The 14653-nt window shown below is 41.6% G+C and overlaps 1 protein-coding gene across 1 annotated transcript in view; it reads right to left on the bottom strand.

Moving 5' to 3' along the window:
- The window catches only part of ACTL6A (actin like 6A), a 27841-nt gene extending 24738 nt beyond the window's left edge, over nt 1-3103 (bottom strand). The window contains exon 1 of the mRNA XM_022571621.3: nt 2916-3103. Within this exon, the coding sequence (XP_022427329.1) occupies nt 2916-2940 (25 nt within the window). The 5' untranslated portion in view covers nt 2941-3103. The remainder of the gene's footprint in view (nt 1-2915) is intronic.
- Between the last annotated feature and the right edge of the window lie 11550 nt (nt 3104-14653).

The raw sequence follows: 14653 nt of genomic DNA on the forward strand, positions 1-14653 counted from the left end.
AGTCAAGCTCTTATCTCAACCAGGAATTACAACTCCCTACAGGTATTGTGCTTCCATCTTTACCGTCTCAATCCACCTTTCAAACTGCTGCACTGTTATCTTTCAAAACTGTAACTGAACATTTTGGTACATAAATCCTTCAATGAAAAGAAAAGGGAGAATCATTCAGTGGTTTTCCATCATCCCAAGATAAAATTCAAATTATTCTACCCAGGTGATATTCAAGACCTAGCATAATCTGGCAGCAGTCTCTCCTCCCACCTCATACACTACCATTACTGAAGATTATGTTGTCTCCTAAACACACCGTCTACTCTGCATATGCTGTCCCTCTCTATTCTTCTTTCATCATCCTCATAACCTCCTTTGTAAAGTCCCTTGACTCTTCCACATTGAGTTAATAACTTTTTTGTCTGTGCTATCTTTGTATCTTCTATATATTGTCATTATTGAACATACTTCACTGAATTTATCATCCATATAAGACACTATAAACTATAAGCTGCACTATTAGTTCACGCACCACTAGGAGAAAAACATGCTGCCAATTAAGCTCTGCCACGCCATCAATAATATTCCAACTTCAGCTCTTTAAATGTGTGTGTGTGTGTGTGTGTGTGTGTGTGTGTCTGGGGTGGAATGTACAACTAAAAATAAATTAAATATGGTGTCTGTTTATTTGACTGACTCACCTACAAGACTGCGAGTTTCTTGAAGGCAGAAGCTATACTTTGCACATAGCAAGCACTCAAAATTTTTTTGTGTGAAAAGAAAAATCTAACAAATCAGTTATTTTCCTGTCTTAATCAGTGTGGTAAACTGGACATAGTAGAATTTTAATTTGAAGAAGACTCTTGACTCTCAGAATTTGGAAACCCTTTCACAGTAAACCCTTTGGAAAATGTGACCCACTATAAATACTGGCCATACAGTAGTAGCTCAAACACAAAATCATACACTTATTTTTGTGAGTTTTATATACTTTATATGTGAAATAGGCTTTAAGATATATTCCTCTACATAAGCAAATGAGAAACAGGATGTTTATTCTGAATACCTAAACCATACATGAATATGTTGTGGTTCCATACTTGAAAAATGGCTTATGGAGAAACAACCAAAATCTTTTTATTTATTTATTTTTTTTTTATGGGGAAGGGTTTTACTGAAATGCCTTTTCTTTTCCTGCTCCCCACTTACTAGAAAGTTATGTAACTCTGGGCTGGTTAACCTCTTCTACACCTCATTTTTTTCTCTAATAATATGGGGATAAGTAGTACCACCTACAGTGGTTGTTGTGGATTAACTGACCTAATGCATGTATTAAACGCAATGCATGAAAAGCCTCTGGAACAGTTCTTGGTACACAGTATGCACTCAATAAATGTTAACTGTTGGCATTATTAGTATCCATTTCTATGTTAGTCACATTAAACAATGCCTTGTAAGGAAATACTCAGTGGACAGCCTTTAGGTTCTTGGATCAGTGAACCTGAAAGTCAAAAGAGTCAGCAGCCTCCATAAGGCAAAGGTACATAGATCAGGTCTTTCTGTCAGGATTACATCTTCAGATGGGGAAGAAGTAAATCATGAAGATCCACTAGGCTTTCTCAAAAGTAAAACTGGAAAACTACTGAATCTCACATTTGAGAAATCAAAACCAAAAGCATATATGGAGAAGGAGAGGGTGAGGGTCAGCGTGTCACCTGAGTGGGGACTCAAACGTCACTCCAAAACTACTAAAACCTTTGAAAACCTTATTTTCATCTCCTACCTATAAAATGCCATCCGCTTCAGAAAGCAACAATAACAAAAGCAACACTTTGGGTTTGCCTCTTTCTTCTCTAACTCATCAAACACAACACAAAGCATGAATCATACACATCAGTGCTTCATCTAGGTATCTTGCAAAACCGGAGGCTCTGACTCAGTAGATTTAGAGTGGGGCTTAAGAGTCTGCATTTCTAACGAGCTTGCAGGTGATGCTGATGCTGCCGATCCTTGGATCATACTTTGAGCAGCAAGTGTAGCATTATCCCATTTACCTTCACAACCACCCCAATGGGTAGGAACCATCATTCCACAAAAGAGGAGCCTGAAGTTGGGAAAAGTTAAGTAACCTGCCCAAGGCCAATGAGCTAACTAAATGGTGAGCCTGATATTCTAACCCCGGTCTGTGTAGTCCCCAGGCCCGTGGTAATCGTTCACTACACCGCGGCCCACCCAACCGTAACCATCCTTCAATTACATGTGTTCCTAAATTAAGCCGGAGCAGACCCGCCCACAGGTAACTCCGGAGCATCCACAGTCAATAAATAGGCAAGAGTCACTGAAAGGTGTGAGGCAGAGTGAGCTCGGGGCGCGGACGCTGAGTCCTGAGTGACCGCCACTCCTTCAATCAGTGCCACTCCTTCAATCATTTCCATTCCTCAGGACTCGCTCTGCCATCTCCGGGACGCCGCGGAAACCTTCCGTCCACGCCGGAGAACTGCCAGGACCTCCCAAGTTTAAGAACATGCGAGTGCACACACGCCGACAGAGCCGGCTGTGAGAGAGGAAACCCCGGGGCCGGTCACCCCAGCCGCGGCTCTCCGGGCCGGGCCCCCGAGAGGAGCTGCCCGCCCAGCCCCGAGGCAGCGCGCACCCTCGAAAGCCGGCTCCTCCGCGGGCCGAAGCTGGCAGGAGCCGCAGAGGGCGGCGACTCCGGGAGCCTGAGGCACTCGCTGAGGCGGGGGCGGGGGGGGGGGGGTCCAGGGGCGGGCAGAGCGCGGGGCGGAGATGGGGCGGGGAGGCCGGGGTCCCGAGACGGGGAGACCGGAAGGGCCGCCGGGGAGGAGAGGGGAGGGCTGGGGGCGGCGGTTACAAACCCCACGCGCTAAAAAGGCGCGCTCTCTCCATCGGCAGCACTCACTCACCTCCCCCGTACACCCCGCCGCTCATGGCTGCTATCGACGCGACTCCTACGCTAAAGGCCACCCGGTGAAGTGACTGCAACGGCCGCGACTGCGGGTCCGGAGAAGCGTTGGTCCCCGACTCCCTTAACTTCCACTGCCACCCCCCTCAGGCAACAAAGCGGCGTCCACCCCGGCGCGCAGTCACACTTGCTGTCTCCCCCTTATCAGCCAATCACGAGAGGCCCGACTACCCTTCAGCCAATCAGAATGAGGCTGTGCTGCATCCCTGCCGCGGCACAGCCAGTTTAGCCAATCGAAGGCATCCATGGGGGCGGGGAGAGGGGAAAGCGACGGAAGGAGGGAAGGAGTTGGGTTGCGGAACTGGGGGGCGGGGCTTTCCTAGTGGGCGGGAAAGTGGGGCGGAGGGAGCAGGAGAGGGAGGAGGAAGGCCGAAGGCAAGAGTCGGGGGCGGGCCTAGGGGTGCGGCTGCGCGCGGAGGAGCGATGGCAATCCGGTAGAGCGACGTAAACCTCTGGAAAACATCTGGAATTTGAGGTGTCCCCACGCAATAGTTCCGAAGGTTCTGGATTGTAGTGAATGAAGGTTTGTTTTTTTTTTCTGAAAAAGTATTTTCAACTAACTAATGTTGAAAAAAATTAAATGTTATGCTCCACTTTGGGGTAGGAGGCACCAATAAATCGTACAAATCAATAGGACCCAGAAATTTTAACAAAGGTTATTAATATTTAAAAGAAGATGATAAACTATCCCAGCTAAATTTAGGTATCACTTAAAAAAATTTTTTTTAAGTGTCATCAATTTCTTTTATCCTGTGAGACAGGTGTAAAGCAATGTAATCAATCCTCATCCAAGCAAGCACCTAGTCCTAAATACATCTCAGGACGGTCTGCTTAGTCCCCTATGTCTACCAGCCCAGTCCAGATGACCGTTATCTCTCCCCTGGATTACTGCAACAGCTTGTCGCTTGCCTCTTGGCCACACTGCAGGCAGCCTGATCTATAAAAATGCCCAAATCATATACCCTTGTGGGTTGAGAGCCATTAGGTTTTTTTTTTTAATAAATTTATTTATTTATGGCTGCGTTGGGTCTTGCTGCCCGCGGGATGCGCCTGGATAGCCATTCTTAAATTGGTTTGACTAGAGTCTAGACATATAGGTAGTTCTTAACCTTAAGAATAATTGAATGAAACCCCATCAGTCTCAGTGCCAGCAGCGCGGCAGAAAGTGATAGAAGGGTGGGAAACAAGGCTAGTGAGAAAACCCTTTCCTGTTCACTTAGCAGTATAATCTCAGTATCCCTGATCATTTAGAAACTCCGTTTACCCAATGAGATAATGCAGAAGTCAGCAAACTATGGCCCCAGAGCCAAATCCAGCCTGCTTTTGTGTGTGTGTGGTTTTTTGTTGTTGTTGTTTTTAATTGTAATTTTTTACCAAAAAATTTTATTGAAATATAGTTGATTTACAATGTTGTGTTAGTTTCAGGTGTACAGCAAAGTGATTAAGTTACACATATATATACAAATATATATATATTCGTTTTTTACATTCTCTTCCATTGTAAGTTATTACAAGATATTGACTATAGATAGTTCACCACTTTGTTTTTGTATGGCCAGTGAGCTAAGAATGATTATTGTGTTAAAAATTTTTTTTAAATATTTTTAAGAAAAACATTTTGTGATATATGAAATTCACATTTCTGTGATAATAAACTAAGTTTTACTGGAACACATTTATGGCTGCTTTTGCTCTGTAAGGGCAGAGTTGAGTTTTACTACAGAGGCCCTGTGGCACACTAAGCTGGAGGATGCATTTACTATTGGATCCCTTATAGAAAGAGTTTACTGACCCCAGAGACAGTGCACGTAACACATCTACCACAGTGCACCAAGTACTCTATGTTAACTGTGGGTCCCATGATTACAGCTCTCACTGTGGATATATAGCAAATCCCCCAAATAATTCTATTTCCACTCTATGTTTTTATATTGTGTTAGACTAATAAAGCTGATGAGATGCAAAATGAATAAAATATAAAAACTTACTTTGGTAATAGTTAAATATTGAAGAGATACTATTTTTGTTTATAATACGCAATAATCCATTTTTATCAATTTACCATTTAAACACATAGTAATTCATACATAGCAATTTAAATAGATTATATATATTGATATCTCTTATCAGTACTATCTCTAACATCTCCCATGGAAATAAGATACCATCTGGGTTGAAAAAGAGTGAAATATTTGTCCCACTAGTTCAGAGTGCATCAGAAAACAAAACAGTTCTGCAGGGTTAATAAGGACCACACACCTAGCCTCCAGGGAGGCCTGAGATTCTGTGACTGTCCTCTCCCACAGAGAACACACTGGAGTGCTGAGGACTCTTCAGTCTGACAGCACAAAGAGACAGCTTGAGAAAATACTGAAGTCATGGTGAGATGTTTTTACTTAAAGTGTTTTGCTTCATTTGATAATTTGGAAAGACATTAGAAAACAGATCAGCACAATGAATGTAGCCAACATTTTACAGTAACTTTAAATGGACTACAGTCTATAAAAAATTTTCAAATCACTATTTTGAACACCTGAAACTAATATATCGATAATACTGTAAATCAACTATACCTCACTTTAAAAAAAAAGAAAACAGATCATTTGTAATTTCAGGTCAGCTTTTTCTCTTAACGTATCAGTGGACACATTGCTTTATAAACCACTTGAAATATACTTCAAATGAAATGAACTTCAGAGTACATTTGATGTCAGGATTAATCGTGTTAGTGCAGATAAAAGGGCACACGTAAGCCTTTCATAAATTTTAATCAGCAAAAAATGTAATAGGGCAATAAAATTATTGGCCCTAATCCACTAAGTTGCTGGAGGAAGGGACTTTTGAGAAAGGAAACCTATTCTGCATCCTAAGGGAACTGTGCTTCCTCGGTAATAATGACATTGTTTCCTTTGAGGCAAGACTTATACCACGGCAGCTTGTTTTCTTCCATTCTTCCATAATTAGAAAACTGGTGGAATATACATTAAAAGAAAAATACTGACCCAGCAGAATCTATTTTACAAAGTATAAAATATCTGAGAGCTTTTTTTGCATTAATATTTCTCCTCTATAGCCTATATTTTCTCTAAAGTCTTGACTCAGCCTACATTATTGTTACTGATAGCTAGTCAGATCAAACAACAACAACAACTCAAGTTTATTGTCTGTATGTCAGTTCTCAAGGGCATAATATACCAAAGCAATCAATGCTTGCAGTTTTCCCGCCTGAGCCAACATATTCTGTATGTCAACCTAAAAATAAAAGATATTGAAGTAACATGTATGTAAACATCTACCCACAGTAGACGCTCAGTGGTTGACTCTGAATCCAGATCTATAGAAATAAGTGCCCTTTCAGAAATCCTTTGTAATCTCTGAGCATCAAGAATTTCCTGTGTACTCGGTGCAACCCTTGGTTTTGCCTCGCTGGGTCGCTGGTCTTCTATTATTGTAACACTGCACCAGAAAGCGCCTGATGCTGCATCCTCGCTCCTTCTTTTTACCAGCTCTGTCAGAATTCAGATCAGAGCAGTCATTACAAAATGTTACTGCTCTTGTCCTCTGTCTTAGCCTTTAACAAGTTTAGAGTTGAAAAAGAGAATTGCAACTGTTATTAATGCAAGTTAGGAAACACATTCAAGGGATTATCATCTGTTAAGAATAACACAAAAATTTATGTACGTTTAGAATTATTTCATGCTGCAAAATACATGACATTAGCAATTATGAAAAAGAACTTTCAATGTAAACATTTTTGTGTGGATTTGTGTATATTTAAAGAGTCATCGTAAGTACCCTCCTCTTTTTATAGAAATTCCAAAAATAAAACACTCACGCAAGCACTACTGAGATAAAGAATGAATATCTGGGCTTCCCTGGTAGCGCAGTGGTTGAGAGTCCGCCTGCCGATGCAGGGGACACGGGTTCGTGCCCCGATCCGGGAAGATCCCACATGCCGCGGAGCGGCTGGGCCCGTGAACCATGGCCGCTGAGCCTGTGTGTCCGGAGCCTGTGCTCCGCAGCGGGAGAGGCCACAACAGTGAGAGGCCCGCGTACAGAAAAAAAATAATAAATAAATAAATAAAAAAGAATGAATATCTGGAGTCCAGAATTTTTTACCAGTAGACATATGATCAGTCAGATTCATCTGTTTGCCATTAGAATAGTAAGAGATCTGCTAACCATTTCAAATAATATGACCTAGATATACAAAGAAGCAAATGAAATTATATTTGATCATAGCTGGTACCTTTATAACACAACAATTGGTTTGTTATAGTATTAACAATGTGATCCTGAAAAGACAAAGAAGTAAAGCAGATGAAGTGCTAGATGCTCTCTGGATTTTATGTCTTTACTATTTCATTATCACTTTAAAATCTCTTTGTTCATTTGATATAGTTCTTGTGAGATATCACAACGAGTAAACGATGTCAGCATTTAATCGATTGGTGCCATAAAGGGGTACTATGCTGCCTTGGGTTGCTTTGGGGCAACTCATGGGCATCCCGCTGATCTAGGACAGTGCCAACACCATGTTATGGGACTGTTACACAGCCCAAGGAGCAACGGTGAATGGAGTCCAAAGTTCATGCTCCTGTATTGCTTCATTAGAACAATTGAAACCATTTTGGAATCAGAAGAATTTCATCTGCCATATGATAATAATGACTATAGATTACTGACCTCCTAATACATGCTATCATAGGAAACGTGCTTTATATATAATATTTTCCATGTAATCCACACAACATCCTCATGAGAGTTTTGCATAAGAGGCCCAGAGTGTCAGCAAGTTGCCCAATATCACACAGCTATTGAAAGAATCAGGATTTGAAACTACCAAGCATGCTGTTCCTACTTCCTAAGATAGGTTTTCTTTCTACTTCCTCTACACTTTCAGTAAAGTTTTATTACATATATATATATATAAATCAAAATGTACAAAAAGAGGGCTTCCCTGGTGGCGCAGTGGTTGAGAGTCCGCCTGCCGATGCAGGGGACACGGGTTCGTGCCCCGGTCCGGGAAGATCCCACATGCCGCGGAGCGGTTGGGCCCGTGATCCATGGCCTCTGAGCCTGCGCGTCCGGAGCCTGTGCTCCACAACGGAAGAGGCCGCAACAGTGAGAGGCCCACGTACCGCAAAAAAAAAAAAAAAAAAAAAATGTGCAAAAGAAATGTCTCTCTCCTCCCTGTGTCCCTAGCTGCCAATTTTCCTCTTCAGAGATGTTCTATGCTTCTACAAGTAATTATGTAAATATATCCCTCCCCCCGTTTTTCTGATATAAATGGCAATTCACATTACGCTAGTGGGTTTTAAAAAGCATTCTCCTTGGAAACTAATTTTAAGATGTTTACTTTTTAACATTTTTAGTTTTAAAAATTAAGTGGATAGTCTATACACTTGGCTAGAAACTGAAACAATACAGTAAGTCCCCTACATACGAACCCTCAACCTGCGAACTTTAAAAGATTCAAACATGCATTTGCATGTCCAATCATGTCCAATAGTTAGTTCACGTGTCTGGCATACACTGTCATGTGCGTGCATCTTCTACAAGTGGTGGTGCTTTTGTGTACTTTACTGTACAGTACTGTATAGAGTACAGCAGTACAGTATCTTTATTTCAAGCCCAGGATGTCCGGAAGCAAGGGTGAAAGCAACAGTGAAGTAGCTGGTACTGCTAAGAAGTGCCAGGAATTGGACATCCACAGAAAGGACAAAGAGAGACAAGAGGAAGAAGTAACTGAAGAACCAAAGAGATTCACGATGCAGGAAATGGCAAGGGGATTTTCTTTATCTGAGGAGGCACGGTTAGTTTTTGAGGCACGGGACCCGAACGTAGAATGGTACACGAAGGTTGCAACAGTCGTTCAGAATGCAATCCAGTGCTACCATGTCACCTACAGCGAGAAAAAGAGCTATACCCAGACGTCACTGGATCGTTTTTTCAAGAGGGTAGATAGAATTGAATCCAGCAAGGAACCAGAACCTGTGCCATCAACGTCAGGCATGACTGAAAGTGCAGCTTGCCCTCTGTCTCCTATTGCTGACGATCCTTCAGCTCTACCATCCCCCACCTCCTCTCCCTCCTCCAGTCAGTAACTCTTCTTGCGTGCTCACTCGATGCCAGCCCCTGGATGCCAGCTGTTGTACTGGACTACTGTACTTTTCAAAGTACTGTACTGTAAGATTAACAATGCTTTCTTTATTTTTTGTGTTTGTTTTTTACATATTATTTGTGTGAAAAGTATTATAAACCTATTACAGTACAGTGCTATATAGCTGACTGTGTTAGTTGGGTACCTAGGCTAACTTTGTTGGACTTAACGAACAAATTGGACTTATGAATGTGCTCTCAGAATGGAATTCATTTGTATGTAGGCAAGTTACTGTACAAAAGAGTGAAAAGCAAGTGTCTCTCCCTCCGGTCCTTGAAATTCTTCAATTCTTCCCACCAGACTGAACCACTTTCACCAGTTTTTTTATTTTATTAATTTTGGCTGCGTTGGGTCTTCGATGCTGTGCGCGGGCTTCTCTAGTTGCGGCGAGCGGGAGCTACTCTTCCTTGTGCTGCGCGGGCTTCTCGTTGCGGTGGCTTCTCTTGTTGCGGAGCACAGGCTCTAGGCGCGCAGGCTTCAGTAGTTATGGCACAAGGGCTCAGTAGTTGTGTCTTGCGGGCTCTAGAGCACAGGCTCAGTAGTTGTGGTGCACGGGCTTAGTTGCTCCACAGCATGTGGGATCTTCCCGGACCAGGGCTCGAACCCGTGTCCCCTTCGTTGGCAGGCGGATTCTTAACCACTGCGCCACCAGGGAAGCCCCCCAGTTCCTTCTGTAAGCTTCTAGAGATCATCTTTTCAAATAAAAGCATATATTTGTATCCTTTCCCCCACTATATTTTGTTTATTTAGATAAGCAGTAGCATATTGAACACATTGTCTTGCACCTGACTTCTTTCACTAAACCATAATATCTTGAAGATCATTCCGTGTTAGTTTGTATAATTCTATCTTTTAAATTTAAACATCAGACAGAATTCCATTACATGTATACACCATAATTTATTTCACCAGTTTTCTATACATGGACATTTACATTATTTCTAATCTTTTGCTAGTGTGAAGAATACTGCAATGACTATCCTCTTCTGTGTGCATATGTGAGAGAGCTTTTTATGCAGGATGAATTCTCGGAAGTGGAATTGTTGAGTCACAAGATATATGCATTTATTTCAATGGTCATTGCCAAATTACAGAGGTTGTACAATTTACATTCCCTCACTAACATGTTCGGAAGTACACTTTTTCATCCAAACCTCACCAACACAGAACTTTATCAAACTTCTGTCAAGATGGAGTTTTTATAAAAGATGTTTCATTCATTCACTAGCTGTTTAGGTAGAGCTCCTGATTTTACTTATTGAATCTACTGATTCATGGTATACCAGACCCAGGAGTACATTCAGGGGACTCCAGACTGTGGATGACAAAAGAAAGGTGAACCTTTGGTCAGCTAATTTATTGGATACCTACTCTAAGCCAGGCACCGGGAATACAGGGAGAAGTGAGCCTGGGTTCTACTCAGGGACTATAACTGTTCCCACTTTTGGTGAAAATGACTGCAAACACATTCCAGTTGCTACTTGGAGAATGGATCCCCAAAGTTCATTTAGGCTTAGACCTCCAAAGCTTGAGAAGTGGTGGGTGGTGGTTCTGCAATTTTTTCATTTGAAGTCTTTTATCTTCCCTTTGGCATATGAATAAGGCAGTTGCAAACAAAAGAGAAGGCATTTGGCACACCTAATAGGAGGTACTCACATTCTAATTGCAGGGTGCTCTGTATCTCCAGCCAGGGAACAGTCTATAAGGTTTGTTTCATTTTGTTGGTAGGTGGGGGAGGGTATTTCTTTTGTTCTTTTTTTGAGTGGTAGGGGAAGGATATCAAAGTTTTTTTTTTTAAATATGAGAAACAGAGGAATTATTAATTATAAAATCATCAGCATTTGCAGATGATTCTAATAAATGCCATCTTCCAGCTCTAAACTGACTACACAAAAGGCTTTATTTTGTGGAAAATTATTTTAATCATTAGATATGTAAAATAATAAGCAGAATGTTTAGTTTTTAACAGATATCTGGTCAAAATGGATATCCTTCCCTGTTAGGGTATACTTGAGAATGCAACAGTTATAAATGCACCATATATTTATAATCTTTTTTTAAATTGAAGTATAGTTGATTTACAATGTTGTGTTAGTTTCAGGTGTACAGCAAAGTGATTCATATATACATCTATCCATTCTTTTTCAGATTCTTTTCCTATATAGGTTATTGCAAAATACTGGGTATAGTTCCCTGTGCTATACAGTAGTTCCTTGTTGGTTATCTGTTTTATATATAGTAGTGTGTATATATTAATCCTAACCTCCTAATTATCCATCCCCCCACCCCGCCCACCCTTTCCCCTTTGGTAACCATAAGTTTGTTTTCTATGTCTACAGGTCTATTTCTGTTTTGTAAATAAGTTCATTTGTATCTTTTTTTTTTTTTTTTAAGATTCCACATATAAACGATATCATATGATATTTGTCTTTCTCTGACTGGCTTACTTCACTTAGTATGATAATTTCTAGGTCCATCCATGTTGCTGCAAATGAGGAAAGCCTATATTTAAACTTACCATTATGTTTGTTGATTTCGGATTAAAAAAAAATCAAAAAGTGCCCATAATCCAGATGGAAACACCCAATCGTTGAAGAATTGGAACATAAAATTAGGTCATAATTAGCCTATTATGCATAATCAATACTATAAAAAATACTATGATTGGGCTTCCCTGGTGGCGCAGTGGTTGAGAGTCCGCCTGCCGATGCAGGGGACACGGGTTCGTGCCGTGGTCCGGGAGGATCCCACATGCCGCGGAACGGCTGGCCCCGTGAGCCATGGCCGCTGAGCCTGCGCGTCCGGAGCCTGTGCTCCGCAACGGGAGAGGCCACAACAGTGAGAGGCCCGCGTACCACAAAAAAAAAACAACTATGATTTTTGAGTCCAGCCTTTCTTTCCCACCCCTCCTGTTACCTCATATAGCTTCTATAGAATCACATTACACTACTCTTGAGAGTAGTGAGATTACTCACCTTGGTTACCGACTGTCAGGCTTTGATAAACTTACACAGGGATTAAAAAGCTGCTGATTTTACTGTTTGTAGCAACAGTGCTGCTCCAAATCCAGGAGTATTTTTTGGGGACTGTAGACTCTGGGCAACAAAAGCAAGCAGAATAACTTACAAGCTGAACCTTTGTTTATTTCATGTTGTTCTGTCAGCTGTTAGAAGGATCCATGTCATTCCCACTGTGCCAGCTGGGCTATAGTAAGAAACAGAGACAGCAGTGCTCCCAGAACATTTTTGGTGTCTATCCCCTGGGACATGTGAACAAGAAGATTCTGAAGGATTCAACATGATATCCCTTCTGGAAGGTTCTTGAGTAACACTTGACAGTAACAGTTTTAATTGTAATTGCTAGTTTGAAGCCTTATTTTTAAAACTTTACCTAAACTTGCTCTACTTCACATAGCTATCACTATGATCATATTCGCAACTATTAACTAATATTTATTGAGCTGTGTTTATTGCAAACTGCTGACCTTAAAGTTACAATAGGAATAAGGCAAAGAAAACCAGGAAAACAAACATAGTGCAGATAAGTATTGAAAGGGAACACAGAGAAACAAAAATAGCTGTACATGACTAGCAGAGTTATGTGTACGGTTATTTTTTTTTTTTTTTTTTTTTTTTGTGGTACTTGGGCCTCCTCATTGCGGAGCACAGGCTCTGGACGCGCAGGCCCAGCGGTCATGGCTCATGGGCCTAGCCGCTCCGCGGCATGTGGGATCTTCCCGGACCGGGGCATAAACCCGTGTCCCCTGCAACGGCAGGCGGACTCTCAACCACTGCGCCACCAGGGAAGCCCTGTGTACGTTTTTAAATGTTTTGTTTTGTGTCATAAATTTGTTGTAAACATTATTGGCTTTAACAACACATTTAAAACTTTACACTAGGAAAGTAGCTTTACAATCCTAAATTGGGGTTTTAATTTCCAGGGTAACATTTTGGTACGTATTATTTCAGGGTTTTTTCCTTTGCTTATACTATCTCTTTATCTCTATAAAGATATAGATATAATTTATAAATAATTACAATATTTTAATATATAATCATATATAGTTACACATAATTTTATTTATATAATTTGACATATATATTTAATAAAGTAACAGCATATTATGTAAGTTCACATTCTGTTCTGAAACATGCTTTTTTCACTTAATATATTTGGACAGGTTTCCACAATATTATATATAGATTTACATAATTTTAAAAAAATGATTGTTTTGGACTGCCCTGGTGGCGCAGTGGTTAAGAATCCGCCTGCCAATGCAGGGGACAGGAGTTTGAGCCCTGGTCTGGGAAGATCCTGCATGCCCCGGAGCAACTAAGCCCGTGCGCCACAACTACTGAGCCCACATGCGCCTGGAGCCCGTGCTTGGCAACAAGAGAAGCCGCTGCAGTGAGAAGCCCACGCACTGCCGGAGTAGCCCCCACTCGCCGCAACTAGAGAGAGCCCGTGTGCAGCAATGAAGACCCAACACAGCAAAAAATAAATTAATTACTTAATTAAAAAAAAATTTCACTGTAGGGATAGTTCGTTATTTATTTAAGCAACTGCCTATTGATCGACATTTCAATTATTTCTAATGTTCTGCTGTTATAAATATTCATATAGGGCTTTCCTGGTGGCAGTGGTTGAGAGTCCGCCTGCTGATGCAGGGGACACGGGTTCGTGCCCCAGCCCGGGAAGATCCCACATGCCGCAGAGCGGCTAGGCCCATGAGCCATGGCCGCTGGGCCTGCGCGTCCGGAGCCTGTGCTCCGCAACGGGAGAGGCCACAACAGTGAGAGGCCCGCGTACTGAAAAAAAAAAAAAAATTCATATAGATTAAATGATAGTTTTATCTCCTGTTATAGATACCTTGGATGTCTGTGTCATCGCATATTTGCGAATACTGATTAATGTATACAAGTTTAAAATGTTTTTACGTTGACATTCACATTAAGACATCAATCATTTTCTTTATAATTTTTGTACTTAGTATCATGCATAGAAAGGTGGATAAGGACTTCCCTGGCAGTCCAGTGGTTAAGAAGCTGCACTTCCAACGCAGGGGGCATGGGTTCAATCCCTGGCTGGGGATCTAAGATCCCATATGCTGCATGGTGTGGGCAAAAATAAACAAATAAATAAATAAATAGAAAGATTTATTTAAAAAAAAAATGTGTATAGCTGCCAGGAACTGGGGTATTTTGTTGTTGTTTTATTTGTTTTTCAGAAAATCGAGCCCTCTGCTGAATTCTCCAATATGTACTTGGATGGTCCTGCTCATCATTTTTTCATTTATATCAGGAAAACTGCTCAAAATCAAAGCAGGAAGGGGGAGCTGCTGCCCAGGACTCAGCCACCCTGCCCTGATTGTGCTCCGGCTGCTGGCAGCTGAGTTGATCTTCCGAGGCTCTGGCTGAACTCTATCTCCCGGCTAAATCCAAATTCTGACTGGCACACTGACGCACACTGCTTGGGGTCCTGCCTGGCCTGGCCTGGCTCTCCCCACTCCAGCTTCC

This window comes from Delphinapterus leucas, chromosome 4, assembly GCF_059928025.1.
Source record: "Delphinapterus leucas isolate spDelLeu-1000000601 "Yukka" chromosome 4, BTC_Dleu_Yukka2, whole genome shotgun sequence".
NCBI lineage: Eukaryota > Metazoa > Chordata > Mammalia > Artiodactyla > Monodontidae > Delphinapterus > Delphinapterus leucas.